This window comes from Montipora capricornis, chromosome 12 (assembly GCF_036669925.1).
Source record: "Montipora capricornis isolate CH-2021 chromosome 12, ASM3666992v2, whole genome shotgun sequence".
Classification (NCBI taxonomy): domain Eukaryota; kingdom Metazoa; phylum Cnidaria; class Anthozoa; order Scleractinia; family Acroporidae; genus Montipora; species Montipora capricornis.
The window spans coordinates 22,494,985-22,517,484 of NC_090894.1; the positions used below are offsets into that span (position 1 = coordinate 22,494,985).

A 22,500-nucleotide genomic window follows, 5' to 3' on the forward strand; every position below is an offset into this window, starting at 1 on the left:
TTGTTCAAGTTCATGCAGGTACATGTATGCCTTTAGTTATTAAGAAAAACGTGGCCTTTCCTATGCAACCAAATCTTTGGATTATCTCTCCATTATGTCTTTTGTAGGATGCGGTGGCAATTATCACAAGAAGTGTGCTTACAAGATACCAAACAATTGCTCAGATTCGAGAAATCGTGCTAACTCCACCTTGAACAATGCTCCTTATTCAAACACTCTTCCAAGGCCTGCATCTCAGTCTGGTGGCTGGGGAGATCCACTCTTACTCCAACATTCTAACTCCTTGACTGACAGCCTTCCTTCGCAAAAGGAGAGAAGAGCAACATGGAGTGGGCGGCCTGTGTGGATAGAGGCAGCTCATTCAGGAAGAATACAAGTACCACACACCTTTGCCATTCATTCTTACAAAAGACCAACTGTCTGTCAGATTTGCAAGAAATTGGTAGGTTTTGTGAGGTCATTTCTTATTTTTAAAATTTTAAGGCATTAAAAGTGATTGGCACTATAATTATGCAAGTGCTACTTTGTTTCTTATGCTGTATTTCTTTATGTTTTTAGTTGAGAGGATTGTTCCGTCAGGGAGTACAGTGCAAAGGTAAGTTTGTAGGCTTATTTCTGTTTATTGGCACACTGAGATCTCAATGTTCATTAATTTTTCACAACAAAACAAATCAAACTTGCGAAACAAAAAAACATCACAAACTAAAAATCTCACTGTATTGAGTAAAATGTGGAAAAAATGAGGGCAAAATGGTGAGAATCTTAAAAACCAATAATTTGGGTTTCACATGACAGTGATGTTGACATTTTGAAAGTTCTGCAAAAAAAAATTCAGAACCACACAATATGAAAGAAAGTACTGAATGCAGTTAACGAGTTAAATTAATACTGGAAAAAAACAATAGCTGCTTTCACATTTTGCAAACAAGCAATACTTTCCAATGTTCATATGGTATAGAAGAGCCTGTCCATTTTAACATTTGTAATTAAAAAAGTACTTCATTTGTGTTTCAGATTGCAAATTTAACTGCCATCGTAAGATATGCGCAGAGAAGGCACCAAAGAATTGCCGTGGTGAAGTGGCAATGTTGGAGACCTGTAAGGGCTTTGGAAATACAATAGCTAGCTTTATTCAGAAGGGGATTTTTTCCTGTTGCAATTGGCCCCTTGTAACAAAATGACAAAATAATTATGTATTTTTTTCTTGAGGAAAAATCTGTTTGTGCAAATTCTGTGAGCATCAACAAAGGTCATGTAAATTTTTGCAGGTTCACTCTACTCTAATGACTCAAGCGCCATTTCTGAGAGTTTATCTGAAATGGATCTGTCGAATGACATACCGTTTGAAGAACCTGACGACACTGAGAATGAAGCAGAATGTACAAGTCGAAGTAGTCAGGAGGAATTTTGCGAACCTGTGAGCCCTTCATCACCAGATGGAGAACCACCACAGCTGACCCCGACTATGAGCAACAACATCCCTCTGCAAAGGATCGTTGTATCGGTGAAGCACACCAAGAGAAAAGGGTCAAAGGTTCTTAAACAGGGGTGGATGGTACACTTCACCAGTAAGGATATGCAGGTCTGTGTTGTCGACTATAACCACCTTACTCAAACACTCAGAGGTGCTCTTTAAAGCAGCCTCCTGCTTCTCTTTGAATTTGCTCCTGTTTGCCTATCTCCCATCCTTAAAGGGGCATTGTCGCGCTATTTTAGTCAAACTTCAAAACGCTAAAAGACGTCCTTGCATCAATGAAACCAAAAAATAATGGTGTAGTTTTGTTGCCAATGACCATTGAAGTGCACTGAAGCTATTTGTTGTTTGCAGCCAAGGATGGAGAGGATGGAAATGGATTAAACTTTGAAAAAACTGGCCAGTTTTTTCAAGTTTGGAGACAATAGGGCCGTTTATACGAGAGAAAATAAGCCGCGGCTTACTCTGGCCGCGGCTTACATAAGACGCGAACACCCCGTATAAATGGTACAAAATCTACGTTCACGACTTTCTCAAGCCGCGGCTTATCCTGGCCTGGGAGTTTATACTCGTATAAATAGTGCCTTTCGCGTATTTTTGACCAAAAAACAGCAAATGAAGCATGACAGTGCCTCTTTAAGAAAATCTATGGAAAATTTGAGTGCGTCATTTAAAAAATGCTCTTAATTAGGAAAAAGAGACCTTCTCTAAACACTCAAACAGACTCTATTCCACTGAGAAAAACATGTTATCAAGTACATTATTTGTTCCCATACCTCTGCTTATTTCAATGCATTTGAACACTTTCATTCTTAGACTATTTATATAACATTACCAACCTCATTTTTAATCTACATTTTGCATTCGAAAATGGTCACGTGTCGTTACCGAAACTTCATGTATTTTCGCCACTAGTTTTTATTCTCAAATGTTTTATTAAATCTTCCGTCAGCAGAAATTTTTCTTTTTCATGTTATTTATGCTCCCACAAATAGGGTTGGTCTACCAAACAATACAAAAACCCTTCTCAACTCATAAAACCTTTCGTCCCTTTGACTGACGGCAGGCACAGCAGAAAAAAAATAGAGTGACCGGCTTGGTGAAACACCATCATCCGTGATAACTCTTGAGAACTCGAAGGTTTGACATGGCTGTAACAATAATTATTCATGTTAACCCAGCCTCCAATTTGACTCGTATTGGTTCTGTCGGAAATAATAAATTCAGGGGAAGATATTGGATTAAGGGTGTCAATCACCATGTTAATTAAATGACCACGTTCAAGTTGAATGAATGGATTGTACAGAAAAACAGCGACAACTTTTGACTTTTTGTGTCTTTCAGAGGAGGAGACATTACTGGCGACTGGACACAAAGTGTTTGACGCTTTTCAAGGATGCAACAAGTAACAAGTATTACAAGGTATGGCTTGTTTAAAAAATAACAATTCAAAGCGGGTTTTAAATTGAGTACCGTGAAACCGAGAGTCAAACTTATTACCGTGTTCAATCGCAAAGAGATGAAGATAATGAAATAAACCAATAAAAACGCGCTTAGCAAAAACGCATGCAGCCGGCGCGAAACGCAGGAAAACGGGAGCGTGCAGATGACAAATTGGGTTTGCTTCTGATTGGAAGAAAAAAAAATAACGCGAGACTTCTAGGCAATGACTAGGTGTAGTAACGCAGAACCAAATCGGTTGCTTAATTTCGAGAGTGTGCTAAGTGTACTGAAAACCGCTCTTTTTGGGCACGAAAAGCAAGGAATCTTAGGAGAAAAAATGAGGCGGCGAAATAATCATTACCCATGAGATTGTTTACAGTACAAATTCAAACAATCACTGAACCATATTGCTGACTAACAGTTCAAATATCGAGGCGTATTTGTGCTAGTTTTTAGCGTAACTTGTACAATACTTTCTCAAGTTGAGCGGAAAATTACTTCTTTGGTGTGGTAATCTCAGAAGCGCGTTTCCCTGGACCTTTCAGTTGGCTTACTTTAGTGCTATATTTCTCGTTTAAGCCCCTTTCCGGTTCTATTTTGTGGCACTTAAATCGAACATCGCTTAGTTTTGTTAAAACTAAAGCTGCAAATCATGGATGAATGAGTGAAGAATATGAACATTGCGCACTTGGCCTAAGTGCCATTTAGAAACTCGAGCAGTTCCGTGTAACATTCGTGATGTATTAAGATAACATCAGTGTTTGCATGCGCGATATTTTTTCCGTTTCAAAAAATTCGAAGCGTTCAAGTAGCCGGCAGCCGGATAAGGTTTTCGAATAATTAAATGACTTGCGTGTTTAAATAGAACTGATAAAGAGCGTTTCAAAACCAATATTCAAAATCTGAGCACTCACTTTTAAAACGGTTGGCATACAACAAATGAGATAAGTACCTATATACTTGAACACGTGAAAAAAAATTGGACGCGTGCGTTAGCTGGTGTCGCGGGAGAACGGGATCGATTTTGCTTTTTTGCCATTGGAAAAAAATACCACATGACCTGTCATTTAATAATTCTAAAACCTTGACCGGCTGCCTGTCACGTAAGGCACATTAGAAAATCTTGACGGTCACTTTCACTGGTAAATGGAATTGTGTAATTCTAGTCCTTCCTTTCCAGTATCGTTTCTCACATGACGGGTGTCGTTTCCGCCATTAGGCAAGAATGTTGCGCACGCGTTCCGTTCCTTTTCTTATCTACCGGTTTTTCGTCTTACTTCCTCAGGAAATTCAGCTGTCGGAAATTCTTTCGGTCGACTCCAACATCGACCCGTTGCAAACAGATGCCACGAGAGCGCCGCATTGCTTCGAGATAAAAACAAGGGATATGGTCTTTTATGTGGGGCAAGTGGAAGATGAAGAAGAAATTCCAGACCCTGATAGTGGTATTGGCTCAGTGGCGGGGCAGGCCTGGGCAAGCGTGACTCGGTCAGCTCTAATGCCCGGATGTGTTACCCCGACAACCAGCAGTGCGCCAGCTGCGTCGGCCCCAACGGGTGAGAGAGATCTGTTGTGACTATTACCTGCCCCTCCCTTGATGGTGTGTCCAAGGATTGAACGAGAGAGAGTTATACACCCTCGTGTTACACGTCACGAATCTTCCTCGGCTAAAAATAGGGAATACAGGGTTGAAATGGTCAAGTCTCCCTGCCAAATGTAAAGCACTCATCTGATCCTACAAAAGTGGCAAAAATCGAGATACATGACGTTAGGTGTGAGATAGGGAGGAGTACTACGGGGACTGAGAAATCCCTGGGATGTTCGAAAGAAATTTTAATTACGCTGCAATCTGACAAGCCAACGATTGGTGATTAATTTTTTTTTGTTTTCTGTTGATTAGCTGTCAATAATGTGGACGTCGAGATGGAAGTTTCACACGAGGAGGAGCGACCCAAAGACTCGGTTAGTACTGAAAAATGTTTGACGCGAAAAGATCAGACGTCTTTTTATTCTAGGTTTCCATCGATTGTCGAAAGTAATTTTACTTTTCTTTAGCTACAATAGACTTTTTTGCAGATACGGCGGCCATTTTGATTTCTATTGTTGCAAATAGCTATTATGGGATGCCCAGGGGGCAAATTCATATTAATTTGCCCCCTGAGCATCCCATAATGTCTTTCGAAGCAATAGAAATCAAAATGACCGCCGTATCTGGAAAAGGGTCTATTGGGACTGCCATTAAGCTTTCTCGCCAAGTTCTTAGCCAGCCAGGTAAATTCAATTGGCCTCTCCAGAAATACCACGCTATTCAACAATCATGTTAATAAGCCGCTCATTCAATTAGCTTTCAAATGTTAGCGTTTCCTTTTCAAATGTTAGCTTTTCCTTTTAAAGTGAAGGCCGTGCATCCGCATTGTTCTCTCGATTTCTACTTTTCTGTGGTCGAACACGAACCATCACCACACTCGTATCAGTCATCCCGAGCAGTTTTTTTGATTGCCAATAGCAGTAGTCCATTTCGGAGTAGTTGTTTGCCTACGTTTCAAAATGAGTCTTTGCGCCATCCATTCAAAAGGAAATGAGTTTTATCTTTATTAAAGGGGCTAGGTCACGCAATTTTAGGCAATTTCAGCACTGATCGAATGGTCATAGAATTAACTAAAATATCAAAATAACTGTTCAAAACTATAGAAGATCTCTAACAAAACGCAGGGAAGCCAAAAATGGACATGGATGGACAAAACTGGAGAGGATTGAAATGGACTGAATTCGGGTAAATTTGAAAAACGCCGGCCCACCGTTTTTCAAAATTACATCAGTCTATATTAAAATGCCATTAACAAAGCTCAGTTGTTATGTGGCCGTGATTTTGAAAATGAAAGATTCTTGCTCTGAAATTTGACGTTTAGAGCTCATAATTAACAAAAATAAACAAAATTACCTAAAATAGCGTGACCTAGCCCCTTTAAGATACAAAACTCATTTTTTACTTCAATGGTTTCGCGCCAAGACTCGTTTTGAAACAGATGCGAATTGCAATACGAGCGATCGTAACTCGCACGTGTTTCCCGCAAATGGCGCGGCCTTTCACTTCGATTGGCTTGTTGATGTATCGGCGTCTCTCTTGATTGGGCAAAGAAATTCCCTTGGGATCTGTTGTAGATGATAATGATTAGGTAAAAAATAGGACTAGTGTGGGGTTTTAATCTTTCAGGATATCAGCCAACTTTATCAAGTATTCCCTGACGAAATTCTAGGATCAGGACAATTTGGAATCGTCTACGGAGGCAAGTTTTGTCGCTGTGATAAGAGGGAGTTTAAGATCTACGACGCGACGGCAGCGAAAACGTCACAAATTGTGCATATTTAATGAGCAAAAACAATAGCTGTGCACGCTCTGCACGTGCATTTTTCATTTTTGTCCATTTTTTTCACGTTTTCGGCAAATCTACGACGTGAAATTACCAATTCTCAAGTTTTACGGAGGACGTGAACAAAAGGCAGCGAATTTGAATTTTCTGTCGTAGATTCACCACCGCACCTTCTAATTCAGTTCCTGGAAAGTTACACTAGTTTTTAGAAGTTAGACAAGCCGAAATAATGACGAAAAAGATTAATAGACCTGACCTTACAATTTTAAATGACGTTTTCGTTACCATCGCGTTGTAGATCTTAAACTCCGTAAGAGCTTCATTGGCGCGCGAGGTTGCAGCGTGGGAGCTCAGGGGAAGACCATAACTTTTTCGCGTTGTGCTAATATTTTCTCAATTTTTCCAAATCGTTCCGCATGTGTAAGGGATTATTTCCCGGGCATAACACCAATTCAGACGGAGAAAGAGGAAATCGAAAATTCATCGTCAGTTGCCCACTTCCTCCACATGACCACAAATTTGGTCACTTCACGTTGTTAGGAAGTTTAAGAAACGACGACAATTTCATAGAATTTCTCATTGGTTAACACATTCTTGCGGCAAGTCACCAAATTTGAGGCGAGCATACAAATGTGAATCTTTTATTCTCTATTGTTTTCCCTGAAAATGCTCGTTGTACGTGGTGAACGAGATGGAATAATCGCGAAGGACTGGTGCAAAGTGATATTTTGAGGTCACGTGTTCGTCGACGTCACCCTCGTAGATCTCAAGAAGGAGTTTAAACAAGGAAAACGGTAACGTCAAGAAAAACGTTACTCTAAAATATAACTTAACGTTACCGCAAATATTTCGCGATTATTACTCCGTCTTGTTCACGTTGTACAATACGGTTGAACTATCCTATAACTGGATGGGGACGAACGGTTTTAAAACAAAAAAATTGAAAGAAATGAGTGATTGTTGTAATGCTGTTCTCGTCAAAACCTAACCTTCGGTGATTTCACGTTGCTGTTTTGTGGAGCACGGTGAAGAAATGCACTGAAGTCTATTTTAACCAATTGTTTTGAGGCGTTCTTCGGTTCTTGTCAATTTCGTATTTTGTTAACTATTCGTTTAAATATCAATAGTGTCTGGAGTGTAGTACTTTAAAAAGTGTTCCCTTATAGTGAATTTACGCGTTTTAGCGGTCCTTTGGTTTAAACGCAAACAATTTTGGCCGAGCCGGTTGGGCCCTGGTCACTAGTGGTGTCAAAGAAGGAACTTGATGGTATCTCTTCGGAAAGAAATGTGCAAAAGTTTAAGAATAGAAGTCTTGTTGAAGATATAGAGCTTTTTATTAAGTCTTTATAGAAATATCGGACGATATTTACCCTTGGGATACTGTGAATATTCGGACGATTCAGAATGGAAGTTCATTCTTTACTTCTTTGACGTCATTAGTTACTCGGACCCAACTTGCTCGGCCAAAAGTGAAAGGCCCGCTAAGACGCGTGGGTACACTATAAGGGGTAATGCTTGAAGTACTTCCCTCCAGACACTAAAAATATTTAAACGAATAGTTAAAAAACGGGGAAAAATTAGCGTCATATGGACTTTATACTACTTGTTTCTGGTAGAAAACTTTTTTGTATTTTGCGTTGTTATGTTTAAGTAGCTACTGAAAACCATTTCTACAACTCCTTAATGTGGAAGACGCTTACATTTTGTTGAATAGTGATGTTGAAAGCGTTTGCCACCCTTTTCAACCGTGTTGAAACAGGTTGAATCGAAGTTCAAGCGATGTTGAATGTGGTGAGTGCCCACCCAAGCAGTCAACATCGTTCAACAAAATCGAACGGTGTTGAAGCAAATGTTGCAGCTGTTTTGCCCAGGTCTTTAGATGATGTCGTTTTGAAACGTTTCTCCTTCTTTGCAGGCGTTCATCGTGAGAGTGGTCGCGACGTAGCTATAAAAGTCATCGATAAACTTCGTTTCCCCACGAAACAAGAAGCACAATTGAAAAATGAAGTGGCAATTTTACAGGTAGGTTCCTTGATGCTATCGAGTGTTGGGGTAGCATAGGTCAACTGAGGAGGTAAGTAGCGTTGCGGGGGATTGAGTCTGTTGGAATACTCATCGAAATGGAAAGTAAATAGTTAGGCGTCTGAAAGAAATAAATGTAATTAAGTGAGTCGTAAGGGAGAAGCTTTTTATCAGGCAGGGAGAATAGTTACCTGCACTTTAAGACAGCAGAAACAGGCACCAATTCTACAATCGTGGACAGAAATACGCAACCTGGTTCCTGGATGTAATGGTCGTATGTGTTTTATTTCCCGTAAAACACTTCCGTCCAGATAGTAAATCGTTGCAGATATTTCCTTTATTAAAAATCCTTTATTATTATTTTCAGCACGTTAATCACCCTGGTGTCGTCAACCTAGAGCAAATGTTTGAGACTCCGGAAAGGGTAAGCGTCCTTTGAAAGTTCTTGAACCCTTTTATTCCCACGATTGAAACGTTTATTCTCCCAACTAGTACTAGTACCATAGACTTCATGAGAATTTGGTGTTACATCAATATCACACCTCTTTAAGGTGATGATAATCTTCATACTCAATACCTGTCTGACTGACATTTCATTGAAATCGTGAAGAGAATTTACATATGGACCACTCATGGGAGTCCAACGTTTAACTCCTTATTTCAGAGCGAATGCAATTGACAAGTTTCAATCTCTTTCATTTTATTCACAGGTGTTTGTGGTTATGGAAAAAATGAAAGGTGATATGTTAGAACTCATCTTGTCGAGTGCAAAAAGCAGGCTAGATGAAAGATACACGAAATTCCTCATAACTCAGGTCAGTATTCAACGTTAATGACTGGGAAAATGGCTTCAAAATTTGCTTCAACACCCGTTCGATTTTGTTGAACAGCCGATGTTGAACATTTCGTTAGTTATCGGGAATGTTGAATGAAGTTAAAGCCTCCCCCCACCCCCATTCCTCTTTAAGCATTGTTGGGTATGATCATGCGCACTAATCGGTCAAGCAATGACCGTACCCCTAGTAACAACCACGGCTGCAGCCTGGGACTTAATACAAGGCCTCTCTTGAAGCTTCGTTGTATCCGATGTTGAACTGGTACATAATGTTATAAGAGTTCCACGTTCGCACGCCATGTAACAATCGTAGCGATTTGACATGAAGTACTTGTGCGATTAAAAACTTGGAACCCAAGTGACGTAAAGTCAAGCTTGTCGCGAAATAGTAACGATTCTTTCTCTTATTACCGTTTGCAGATTTTAGTAGCTTTGAAAGATCTTCATTCCAGAAATATAGTCCATTGTGATCTTAAGCCCGAGAATGTCCTCCTGTCTTCGGTAACGAATGAATGTGGATACCCGCAGATCAAACTATGTGACTTTGGTTTTGCCCGCATAATTGAAGAAAAATCGTTTCGTCGTTCCGTGGTAGGAACGCCGGCTTACCTCGCTCCCGAAGTACTGCTCAATAAAGGATACAATCGGTCGCTCGACATGTGGTCGGTCGGCGTCGTCGTTTACGTAAGGTGAGGGTTTGCGAAACCTCGTGTCATTTTCGTGAGCTCGAGAATTCAGCATAAGTGCAAATAGCGCAGTCGGTGCGAGGCGAATTTAAACGTTTATACATGAACCTCAAAGTGAGACCGATTATATTGCCCTTTCATTGCCTTCTATTCCGGCTAAATCCCACACACATTTCTTGCTAATAGAGCACCGTTGCTGGTGTCGCAGTAGAGTCATAATATATTATACCTGGTGATTGTTACCTTAATACCTTCCACTCTCAGCTTTGCTGAAAGGTATAAGAATATCACCATTCGAATATAAAGTTATAAATTCGAAAAGTGTTCACAAAAGAATTCTGGTGGCCTTGCAACTCATTCACGGAAGTTATTTTTAATGATGTTGTTCTTCCGTAGTTTAAGTGGTACATTTCCTTTCAATGAAGAAGAAGACATACAAGATCAAATTCACAACGCAGCTTTCATGTATCCACCGGAACCCTGGCAGGAGATTTCCCCTGAAGGTTTGTAGAATGTACACGAATCATCCAGTCTGGTGAAGGCCCCGTTCATGCCGAGCCAATTTTTTCCCCATACTAACAATATACATGGAAGATGTCTTCATCCCGAGTAGCTTAGAAAAGTGCGGTTTCCAGGTAACACAGAGCAGAAAAAATGCAGTGGACCTCTTTAGCTTGTGCTTTTTGTTTTCCCATTTCAGACCACGTGATGTTCCCAAGGGATTTGGTGGGGAAAGATAAGCTCTGCAGAAATCATGTCAAGTCTTTTAAGTCGTCGCAGCCCAAGTTTCTGGGCTAGTCACTCCGGTCAAACCGGTTTAGGCAACGCGCGCATCATATTTTTGACAAGGCGAAGGTCAAAATCGAGCCTTCAGTTCGAAAATCAACATGGCGCCTTGGATCGATCGAGATTTGGCCTGGGTTTGAAACTGTCTCCAAGCAACGGCTTGCGCATACTCAATAAAGACTTGACACGATTTCTGCAGAGTCCTTTCTTTCTCGTCGAGTTGAGAAAGGCTCTGCTAGCAGGGTGTGTGATGACATGTACAAATGTTAGAGGGCTTAATCACGTGACGTTTTTTAGATCACGGACGGAAACCGGTAGTGAACTTTTTTCCATTTTACCTTGTAATGACAACACTACGTTTATATTTTTAAGTATCTTTTCGCTGTTAGAGACGATTAGTTTAAAAACTAGTTGTCGTGACATGAGAAATGTTCACTTCCGGTTCCCATCTGTTGGCTCAAAACAAGCACGCGAGGGTTTTGAGCCATAATAGAGAGCTTAATAAGCTCTCTGTTATGGCTCAAAACTCTCGCTATAAGCTCTCTATTATGGTTTTAGGGTTAGGGTTAGACCCTCTTACACTCGGTTTGAATAGAGCAACACGTTTGTCATGTAACACTCGCCGAAATGGACTCGGCTGGAAGGAAGACTTAAATCTGTAGTTATAACAAAAATTGTATCAAAGATTGTATTTTTTTTGCAGCAATTGACCTGATAAACAACCTCTTACAAGTCAAGCAACGCTGTCGATACACAAGCGACAAGTCACTTATTCATCCCTGGCTCCAGGTGACTATTACACTAATGGGCCATTTCCGAGTTCTTGTGTGCCTCCTCTTCAAAACGAGTCTAATTTGCGAAGTCTTTGTGATGGTAATTAGTTCTACTTTACATATGAATGAAAACTAATTTTCTTAAGAAAAACTCCGCACTTGGACTCGCTCTGAAGAGGAGGCAGATATAAACTCGGAAATGGCCTATTCTCTACTTGCACAAATCCTATAATACACCTCTTTTACCCCCCGCCCCCCAAATTTTGCATAATAGTTGCATAATTATCGTTTGCAATTTCTCTTTTTTTGGGGGAGGGGGAGGGCGGGGGGGGGGGGGGGTTAAAGATGTGTAATATGGGATTGTGTAAGTCGAGAATAATGAAATATTGCTCTGTCAGCTGTGCTTTTTTCCATGAGAGTTGTAGTTCGAGCATTTGTACGGGTGGTTTTTTGGTTTATTCTCGGCTGCTTATTTCTTTGCGTGGTCTGGCACACCTTAGCCCTTTTCGAGCTGCCTTCCGTCCACTACTACTTGCTAGAAAGTGTACAGGGTCTTTCAAATCTCAACAATCTTATTCCTGGATGTTGACACGCGCTCAGTATGCCGAACGACTTAATCCATCGCTTAATCGCAAAATTATTACAGCAGTGGAAAATAGGTTTTTAGACAACCTTCTAGTAGCCGGCATCGTCGTTGCCATCTTTTCGCTGTGGTCTTTGGTGGTATTAAATGAACCAAATAAACTAGTTTATAAGAGAAAGTCCCCCCCTTCCTTTCCAGGACTACCAAACGTGGCTGGACGTGAGGAGTCTGGAGGCTGCTGTAGGAGAACGTTATCTGACCCATGAAAGTGATGACGCCAGGTGGCAAGCCTATGGCGAGCAGCTCAAAGCGCGCCAACCCAAGGAACCGCCGCGGGAACCAGCAGCACGGCCGAACAATAACAGATTTTTCCCGCCAATGTCGCCAACGGAGCGCAAGCTTCAAACAAGTATAAGCTTTCTTTGAAAGGTGGCTACTATTCGGTCGCACGCACTTTCCTGTCGTTACTTTAAGGAAGTCAGCTGCGTTGTCTAGGGAGGGGTGGGTGTAGCGGTGTGTGTATATATACCTGCGCTACAGCTTTTAAACAGATTGCTCATATAAGCAAAATGAACATTTTATGCTTTGTTTTTGGTTTCGAGCAAAATTGATAACCTTTTTACGCAGTTCTACGTGTATAACACACACTGAAACGGCGACCTGCGCCATAAGAATTTTAGGGGTGGGCACTCGGGTAAGCCGCTGACATTTTACTGACGTCAGAGGCAAAGGTTTCCGGTTCCGGTCGACTCAAAGGGACCAATTTTTGGGAGGGTAGGTAGAAGGAAGCCTTTACCTTCAGGATCAAACATTTTACTAAAAATATACTTCCAAGAATGTTAATGTTGCAATAATTGTAATGATAGGTTAACGAATTTTCATGCACATAGTTGCGATGTTGTATTTTATCAAAATTCTTAGTCAATAATTTTAAAAAACAGAAACGCCTTATATCGTAAGTTATTTGTAGTTTCGAAGACAGGCAATTTGCGTTATTTACAAGTGCAGAGTGGGAAAGGTGTTTATGCTGAAACAACTTTAAAATGTTCTAAGAATAACATTATTAAGATTTTTGTTATGTTAGATTCAGAAATTTAAAGTTGAGTTACCCTCAACATGTCTACGTTAAATTTTTAAAAACATATACCCGCTCCAAATATACTTCTCTTTGCTTTCATTTTCGCCGGGATTCGGTGTCATCAAAAATGGGCCAGACCTTGAGCCGAAATTTCTGGGATGTCCAAAATGGCAAGCAGGCAAGCACATAATGATTTCGAAGGAACAAGGTTCATTCTACGTTCTGAATGCTTAATTTGGAAAGTCAGCCGAAATAGTTCACTCGATAGATTGTGTTTCGTTCCAAGTCCTCGATTGTCCTCAAAATGTTCTTAGTTTTGTCGTAGTGTCTATCTGAAATCGTCCAAAACACATCGTGTTGTTTTTAGAACTTTTTGATTGAAATTTCACTTTTTTATCGGCTTTGAAAGACGGGAAAAGTGGTCATACTTTGAGCAATGAATGGGGAATGGTTCGTTACCGGGTTAACGTCACAAATTAATTTGCATGGCTGTTTTCAAAGAACTGTCACGGTTTTGGATCAAAGTATGACCACTTTTCCCGCCTTTCAAAGCCTTTTTTTCTCCGTTTTCAAAAAAATTCGCGTCCATAAGTATACGATGAATCGACTTGAAAACGATAACTTTTTAACGATAACCCGATTGCGCGTGCTTGACGCATGAGTATTCGCTTTTACGATAACTAATTGTCCCACCAAGCGCTATTACGTCTAGGTACCAAGCCGTTTCAACCTTCCGCGTCTTGACACCGTTAGTGAAAGTAGCCTAATAATGTTCTGCGCCCTTCTGGAATAGTCAGCTTGAAGAATAGCAAACAGGCAGTTAGGTTTGAAATAAGCCCAAGCATTAAAGACAAGAACCTATACGCCATCTTGAATAAGTTTATAATATTGCGCGGAGTGGATTGGAACTGATGTGTGACGTCAGCGTTTTCGAAAAGTTCCGTTTTCGTCCGTCCACACGTTCACGCGAAAAACATCGTTTACAAAAAGGTCCATTCTGGAGAACGTTTTTGAAAGGTTCCCTTTCAGTGATCGGTGATAGGTGTGGACGGGCATCAATCAAAAGGTTCTGAAACAACATGATGTATTTGGGACGATATCGGAGAATAAATAAAGTGGGAAAGTGTGTTGAGGTGATAGGCACTTTATCAAAGGAAACAAGCAGGCATATTTTTGTGTGCTCAGCCTTCCATTCCAAAAGAAAAGTTACGGTATCGAAGGATTATCTTGGACCTACAATTGTAGGTGTTCGTTCTCTGTACTTAGCCTGGCCGGGATATTCGATTGCGGGTACGAGATCGAGAACTAGTTTCCAGCTTTCACGTCCTCTCCTTTCTTTCTTACAAGGTCATAACAAGGCTTTAAATTTTGGATAAGCAATAGGAGTTTGCTGTTGGTATGAAACAAGATTCAATCAGGCCCGTTTTCTTTGGCTTTTTTCTCTATAAAAGATGGCGAAATTATGGATACCGCGCGAAAGTGGAAGCAAAATGCCATTCGTTTTAGTTGTTCATATTTTTAATGGTAGAGGTCAAGGCTACCTCATGCGTGCCTACTTGTTAATTTGCTTTACCGAAAACGAAACATTCCGCAAAAATACCCGATTGTTTAGAGTTGCTTTGTGTACGGCGTAATCGCTTGAACGTTTTGTATGGAAAAGCACGCTCTAACAAAATAAATATGTTTTCCCTCAGGGAAATGGAGAAGTGTTTTTGATTCCTGTTTTAGCACTCATGTCTAAGTGTCCTCATCTTTCTCTAGGCCCCAGTTGTTCAAAAGGCCAGATAACTTTTTCCGGTGGATAAGTTACTAACTAACAGTTTCATTCTGTGCATTCAGTTAATAACCCTTTCACTCCTGTAAGCGCCAATGAGACTTGCAGATTTTACTCTGTCTAACGCCAGACGATTTTACTCGTCAATGGGGAACCCCACAGGAGTGAAAGGGTTAATATCAGTATTTCCTCACGTAACCATGAGAACGAAACAGTAGTCACATCTAATTACTGGTAAGGGTGTGTACGAAAACCTTGGACGACGTTTAACACAAAGCATATATTACATTCTGGATAGTGACCTATCCACTGGAAAGAGATATACAGCCTTAATAACGTTGGTGGGAGGCGAGTGCTGTTCACCACTGCACCATCCCTGTAGGGGCAAAGAATATTTCTGGACATAGTCACACCCTTCATTTTCAATTCCCAAACTTTGGAGTCAGATAACAAATCTTTAGCCACTATACATTGTACTTGTTTTGAAATCAACAAAGCATAGTATTGTGCCACAGAAGGCACATTATGTGAGTGAAATACAAGAGGAGAAAGAGGAAACTAAAATGACATCAAACAAAAGAGGGAAGAAAAAACGTTTTGTTTTGAATACTTTTGAGTATTTTTTCATCTAACGGCAAGGGCTTCATGCCAAACCACATACGGAGCTCTAAGGAGATAATGATAGTTTACCCGTACCACACAAGTATAAGCATGCAGTCAGCATCCTCATTTGATGCAGAACTACGTAACTGTACTGCATTTACAACTGTATCATGTTGAGTCAAGTTGACTGTGTCCATGCTTGTGTTGATCATGTAAACAAGTCCTTATCATTATCATCACTGCACCCTCACTCGAACATCCTAGATCACGTCTCCAGAATCATCGCTTCTCAATTGTCCTCGGCAGGTCATTCTTCGTCAGACTGCAGTCCTCAGCCAGTTGGTCAACAGAAGTCTTTATGGGATGCCCCCATCCTAGCCACTCTCAACTATCTATATTTTGTGGAGTAATTTATTGTTTATGTTTGTTTTCATCAATTAAAGAGGGACAACAACAAAGGCAACAAGAAAATCATGCAGACATGTCATGAGTGTATAACAAAACACTCTACTCTTTGTCTGCCTGTCTGTGAGAATCATATGTGCCCTTGACATTTAATACCCATAAAAGAAATAAACAAGTGCATTTTTCTTTAAAAATATGTTCTTTTTAAAACATCAAATGGGTTGGATAGGTGTTCGGAGGAGGGGTGAGGAGGGGTGTACCCCTCCAGTTTTTCAATTTAAGAAGCAAAATCAGATAGACTACCTCCCATGTGCCAAGGTCTGTTCTGAATTGAAAAGTCTGGGCTGTCTTTTGCTCCAGGCATTGTTAAGGCTTCATGACTTGAAATCAAAAGAGGGCCTTTCTTTTTTTGAGCAGATGGTCTGCTTTGCCAAAACAGTAGTGCGATGGGAATGATGGTTAAGGTTGACACCATTGCTAGAAGTATTATGAACTCCATTGTCACTGAAAAGAGAAAAACAGTATTTTACAGAATTACACAGCACCCTCAAATTAAAAATCATCAGATACAAGCAACAATGTTAGGAATCCTCATACTGAAAAACTGGGGCAGGGATGACACGGGGGTGAGAGCAATCGTCTCCCACCAATGTGGCCCGGGTTCGATTCCCAGACTCTGTGTCATGTGTGGGTTGAGTTTGTTGGTTCTCTACTCTGCACCAAGAGGTTTTTCTCTCGGTACTACGGTTTGCCCTCTCTTCAAAAACCAACATTTGACTTGATTTGCATTATTTGTTAATTTCAGTTTACAGTGTCCCCAATTAGTGCTCCAGCACTAGAATGACCAGACACTTAAATAAAGTTCCTTTCCTTTCCTCTTTCTTTCAGGGATAAATGTTAGGGATTAATGAGATTACCGGTAATGCACGAGACTAAGAGAAATGGAAATGAACCTTTTCCTTGTCAGGACAGTCTAGTAGCCCACTCGATTTTTAAACTAATTGGCTGTTACAGTGAAAAGATACTTAGCACTATCCTATTATTTTAACTACAGCCACTAAAAAAAGCAATTGAGGCATTGGTGTATCAATGCATTTGCTTATAGAGAAAAAAATTAAGCATCACTGTGCAAAAAAGTCATTTTTTTAAATCAGTGGAGGAAAGTGGCCTTAAAATGGCACTTGTGAAATTAGGTTTTGACAGTGAGTCAATCCATAGTTTTCCTCTTACATTGCCAAAAACTTTTGTTCATGGTTATTGTTCAGAAACTTACCTTTGGAACATGATGCCTGACCTGGAGATGACGTGAAAAAATCATTCTTGCATTTAGAGCACAACAATGACCTGATGAGACAAACATCCATACACACAATGGTTTTATTTCATCATTGGTTACCCTACACAAGACTCTAAGCAGTTGATTTGAAGATCCAAAAATAGAATTCAAATTCAAGTTCAAATGGGGAGATAAGATAACAATGCAAAGACAACAACGTTACATATGGTAGCAGCAATGCCCAGAGGGGCATTAGTGTTGGATTTGCATGCAGATGCTGTTTGCTTTCTCAAACCATATTCTCTTGTGTGGTTTTAGATTCAAATCTAAATGGCTACATGTATCTCTCCACCTATCAGTTACATTTCAATGCAACATTACTTCATTTTAAATCAATTTGTTTCTTAGTACAAAGTCCCAGCTCATTGTCGTCAAAGCCTCAAATTTGGTAATTTTAAGTTGTAGCCATCATTGTTTCTTAAATTCCCTAATAACAAAATGACTACCCAGTACTTACCCAGCCTTTGAAGAAATTGTACCCTCCGCACAAGGAGTGCAACTCCTGGTTTTGGTCCTTGAGCTGTATGTACCAGCTGGACAACTGAAAACATCAAAACAAATTTAACTTAACGAAAGTTCACAGTGAAGACCATCTTCCATGCTTGCCTGTTACTGATGATGGAAGTGAAAGAAATTGACAGTGAAAGTTGTAGAAAACATGGCCTCAATTCTTCAAGTTGGAAGTTTTGATTGCACTTATCTGCTAAGTATTTATTTATCTAGTGGATGGCATTGTACACCATATCAACAACCAAAGCTTGAACCAGATTTTTGTAGTAATCCCCATTCCTCAGAAAAACTTGCATGTGAGAACTTTCGAATTTCCCTTGAACAATTACTAGTTTAGACGGAGTCTTCTCTCACCATCTCATATTTCTATATCTATGTTAATCAGGTATGGGCTCTGACCTACCACTGACAATTCAAATTTGCACTTCTTTACAACTTCTAATCTCATTGGTTCTTCTTAGGGCTGCAAAAGGGTTGAGACACTTACACCTCTTTAGGAATGTTGGAAAAATTCTCCCCCTTAGGGAATCTTTCATCTACCCTCATCCCCCTAACAATGTTGTTGTTTTTATCACCAAGACTTACTTCTGTCACCAACATTGAATAGAGGAGGAAGGGGGGGGAGAAAGAGTCAAAATGCAATGGAGACATGTAATATTGTGGTCTTTCCAGTATAGTGTCTCAACTACTTTTATTGCTCATTGTAGGTTTCATTTCTTGTGTTCTTTGCACATTTTTCCTCAACCAATCCTGTGACATAATGTACATGATGCACAGTGAGCCTACACCTTTCCTTTATACACCTCAGTCACACGATATGTAGTCTTATTGATCATCTATCTGGTAAGCTGTGGTACATGTATTACCCGTGAAGACAATAATCTACCTTGTACATTGTGTTACTGATGTGTTTCTTGTTGCTCCTGGACTGTAACTTCCCGCTGGACAAGATTTACACAAGACACCACTTGTCAAAAACTCTCCTGGAGAACAGAGCACTAATCAAAAGAGAAAGAAAATTACCAATCATGGGATGAACTGACCCAGTGGGCAGAATTGCCTCAATTATGCTTGCAGACAAATGTCTGCGAATGTAACTGTTGCCACAAACTTTGGCGTTTTCCTTTTGATAATAAATTATTGTCAATTCCTGCTATCTCTTTTTGTGACAGTTGCCTTAAAACCACCCTTTTGTCCCAGACTGAAAGTGTTTTGGACAGACACACATGTAAGGTGGCAAAAATACAAATGCAAATTTGCAACATTATATATTACAAAAAATTATGTTGTACAAAAAGGAAAAAAATTAATAAGTGGCATACAAACTTCTCTTTGAGTGTATGTTTCCATAATTCGTAAAAACACTAACAATGAAGAAAATTACCTACCTGGGCAGTTATGGTCCACAAAACAGTTGTCACAAGACAACTGATGCACAAATTGTGACAACAAAGGAGGAGAGAAAATACTTCTGTTCACCATGTTACAGCTAAAGTTACATTTCTGTTGCAAGACAAAAGGAGCACTATTGGTTCGCTCAGTTGAATAGAAATGTAACTGTGACTGCAAGTAACAATAACCATGCATGTTATATTGGAGGTCTTAGAACAGGTAACCCAGGGATGTAGCTAAAAATAAATTCATCTGGTTGAAGGTTCTATTGAGGCGGTAAGTTCATGCTCTGAGCATCAGAGGGACCTGGTAACAAGATTGTCCCCAGTGTCTCGCAACACGCGGCATTCTTCAATATGGCAAATACAGGGAAAGCCGAGAAGGCACGCACAATTAGAAAAACACTTTCATTTCATTTCCAGTATCAATAAATTCTAGTGATACCGGTAATTCTGTATACTAACAGAGATTCAATTCTTTTTTTTTAACACATCGAATGACTTTTGTAGAGAATAATATGTGATCTTCTCACTCACTTCGACCAACGGCCAAAATTCAGCCAGCAATTACCACTTTCTCATGCGGCGATTTTCACCGGTAGCCGGTGCTTAGCGACATCCCTGGTTACCTAAGGTCTAAAAAGCGGCCTTTGCTTTCAATCCTATTATGCTTCTGTTTACATGATGCAGATCAGTACTGTCATGGAACCCAGCTTGTTTTGAAAACATTGTCAAAAGTGGAGAATTAAACAAGATATTGTTTCAATTCTCATGTAAACATTGATTTGAAGGCTGACAATTTGGGTGAAAAATTTGAGTTGCTCGCAGAGGTCAAGATCTTTCACGTTGCACCAAGGAATTTTCTTTGGCAGAGCTAAAAAGGCATTGATGGAACATTGACAAAGTAATCTAAAATTAATGTGCCTTAACTGTCATTTTGTTTATTGTGCCTCTTTGAGTTTAAGGTAAAGCCAGCAAATTGAAGAAGGATTTCAAACATAAATTCTGGTAATAACTTTGAGCAGGATTAGAATGAAGAGAAGTCAATAGTATACTAAAGGAGTGCTCACCCACATCCCTGGCAGTCTATTTTAGGGGGTGAGGGGGAGGGGTAAAATTGGTGGAGAGAGGAGCGGGTTTGGCTATTAGAGCTGACAGAACTAATCTTCCACCAATATAATGACCTACGTGGCTTCATGAAGAGTCTGGACTTAATATATAGCTTGAATTAATGGGCTCTCCGAATTACAATCTTGGACAAAACTGTTGAGAGAGTTACACAAATTCACCTTCAAATTTTATACACCCCTACTTACTCTCACCTTCCCGCTCCCCTCCCCCCTCAGTCAATGTTTCTGAGTATTGTCACATGTTCTACAGTATGTTTCTGACCAAGATAAATCAACATTGAGTTTGGGGGAAGGAGGAAAAGCGGATCATTTGGATATTAAAGTTGTTGGAGTCATGGTAATGGTAATGAATTTATATAGCGCATTTTCAAAATTGACAGCATTGACATATTCAAATGTGCTTTACAAGCAAGTGATCTATGGGTGAGGTCGGACATCAGCATATACAGGCGCCGCTGGCAGCCGCTATCAGTTTATTAGCGATCTCATCCAGAGTACCAAAAATGTTGCTTTGTCTCAACAGGTTTTGTCCGAGGTTGTAGCTTGGAGTCAATTTTGATGAGGGAGGAAAACAGGAGAATCCGTAGAAAACCCTTGTAGTCACCTTTAGACAAACTGAACTTAAGTCCAATTACCACCGCAGAGGTGGGATCTGGAGTTGCAGTCAATGACTACTTCACCACCCTGACTGACCTTCCTAGGAGTCCCTCCAGATAATCCTATTTTCCCCTCTCATCAAATGCCAAAATCTGTAACACACAAGCTATGCACCATTCTCTTACAGTGGTTATTAGTCATGCGCCCCTTAATGACTTTTTTTCATCTTTTGAAACTAAATTTGGGCGAACGTCAATCAAATGTTTCCATGACAATAGTCCTGTTCATTTGGTGGCCATCAAATTCGTCATGGAAACATTTGATTGATGTCCATCCAAATTTAGTTTCAAAAAGTGAAAAAAAACATGTCGAGGGTTGTGTGTTACTGGTAACTGCTGTAATCTTGATCAAATTAATTTTTACTTTTCACCTCAAAATATGCAGTGGAGTGCCTGTCAGAGATTTTCAAGACAGGGCCTTCTTTATCACTTCTTGAATCCTTGAACACACAGTCTTTAATTCTTACTGTGCTTAACCCTTGTACTATAAAAATTGATTCTGTTAGGTCCATGTTCAGCTGAAAGAGACAGTTAGTTGCATTTAAACTCCCAGAGTTTTGCACCCGGATGACAGTGCCATAGTTTTGGACAAATGTTGTCCTAGAGATGTTCATATGAGAAAACTTTGAGATGACAAGTGTTCTTCCAAACAATGCTTTGTTTCCTTCCAAGTGCGAGTCGATGATGGAGGCTTGAGTACTTTCCACAATGACGAGAGGTCCAGTATTGCCAGAAAAGTTACAAGATATAATTTGTAACATATTTTGATAACCCAGGAAAGATGTAAGCGACATCAAAGGCAACAGTTTTTGATAACCTGTACTCTTCGAAACACTGCTTCTTTGAAGACTAACATTTGATGATTTCCCGATTATGCTAAATTCAGTTCCTTGTACAGAAGATTCACAAAGAGAGAAGTTTGAAAGAAGAACATTATGTGACACTGCCTGGCTGCTTATCCAGTGTAGATTGATCATGCTTAACTCACAGAGTCGAACATCAAGTGACAAATCAACTTCCACCAACTGTTCACCTTGCCTATGTTAAGTAAACACAAACAAATTTGTTTACTGTTAAGCCTTTCTCCTCTGCAGAGCTCAATGGCATTTTGTCATTCCACCGCAAAAATTGTACGCACAAAAGGTGAAAGATACATCAGGCCACAAACCTCAAGGCACCGATGGCTAAAACCAACTAATTTTACACTTGACTTGACTTTTGTAGCTGATTTTTAAAATTACTTAAGGTCTCTTTGAGCCTCTGCAAAGGTAAAAGTTGTCAAGCTATTCTCTGGAATTTGACAATGATAAAGACTTAATCAATCTCTAAATATCTCTGCAAAAGCATCATAATTCAAAATTCCTCCATATTCAGATCTCCTACACCTCAATCTTGACATATTTCCCAACACTGAGCCAAGATAACTTGTCGAATTTCCAATTCTGTGGCAGCAAGTTTTGATTCCTCTCCTCCCCATTAGCAGGTGTATTTGTCGAAATACCTTGTTCATCTTCACACCAGTCCACTTAAAATTATAGTGTACCTTAAATTCCTTAAGAAGGCTTTTTATAGCATACTACATTACAATACTTATGTACTCAACAGAATATTGCATTTCTGACCAGTCAATGACAGGGTTGACGA

The 22,500-nt window shown here is 40.0% G+C and overlaps 2 protein-coding genes across 3 annotated transcripts in view; one reads left to right on the top strand and one right to left on the bottom strand.

Annotated features, from left to right (window-relative positions):
* The window catches only part of LOC138026854 (serine/threonine-protein kinase D3-like), a 25,378-nt gene extending 10,626 nt beyond the window's left edge, over nucleotides 1–14,752 (top strand). Inside the window, exons 4-18 of the mRNA XM_068874309.1 lie at nucleotides 108–442; nucleotides 559–595; nucleotides 1,015–1,098; nucleotides 1,269–1,582; nucleotides 2,819–2,896; nucleotides 4,203–4,473; nucleotides 4,818–4,879; nucleotides 6,132–6,204; nucleotides 8,204–8,310; nucleotides 8,678–8,734; nucleotides 9,021–9,125; nucleotides 9,566–9,834; nucleotides 10,228–10,334; nucleotides 11,321–11,406; nucleotides 12,172–14,752. Of these exons, the coding sequence (XP_068730410.1) occupies nucleotides 108–442; nucleotides 559–595; nucleotides 1,015–1,098; nucleotides 1,269–1,582; nucleotides 2,819–2,896; nucleotides 4,203–4,473; nucleotides 4,818–4,879; nucleotides 6,132–6,204; nucleotides 8,204–8,310; nucleotides 8,678–8,734; nucleotides 9,021–9,125; nucleotides 9,566–9,834; nucleotides 10,228–10,334; nucleotides 11,321–11,406; nucleotides 12,172–12,399 (2,213 nt within the window). The 3' untranslated portion in view covers nucleotides 12,400–14,752. The remainder of the gene's footprint in view (nucleotides 1–107; nucleotides 443–558; nucleotides 596–1,014; nucleotides 1,099–1,268; nucleotides 1,583–2,818; nucleotides 2,897–4,202; nucleotides 4,474–4,817; nucleotides 4,880–6,131; nucleotides 6,205–8,203; nucleotides 8,311–8,677; nucleotides 8,735–9,020; nucleotides 9,126–9,565; nucleotides 9,835–10,227; nucleotides 10,335–11,320; nucleotides 11,407–12,171) is intronic.
* The window catches only part of LOC138026855 (uncharacterized), a 9,251-nt gene continuing 1,302 nt past the window's right edge, over nucleotides 14,552–22,500 (bottom strand). Inside the window, exons 2-8 of one of the 2 annotated variants that reach the window (XM_068874311.1) lie at nucleotides 21,228–21,894; nucleotides 19,068–19,182; nucleotides 18,566–18,677; nucleotides 17,627–17,710; nucleotides 17,107–17,177; nucleotides 16,137–16,337; nucleotides 14,552–15,820 (exon numbers count right to left, since the gene is read on the bottom strand). In XM_068874311.1, coding sequence (XP_068730412.1) covers nucleotides 15,813–15,820; nucleotides 16,137–16,337; nucleotides 17,107–17,177; nucleotides 17,627–17,710; nucleotides 18,566–18,677; nucleotides 19,068–19,182; nucleotides 21,228–21,894 — 1,258 coding nt within the window. In that variant the 3' untranslated portion in view covers nucleotides 14,552–15,812. The other variant, XM_068874310.1, reaches the window with a different exon arrangement.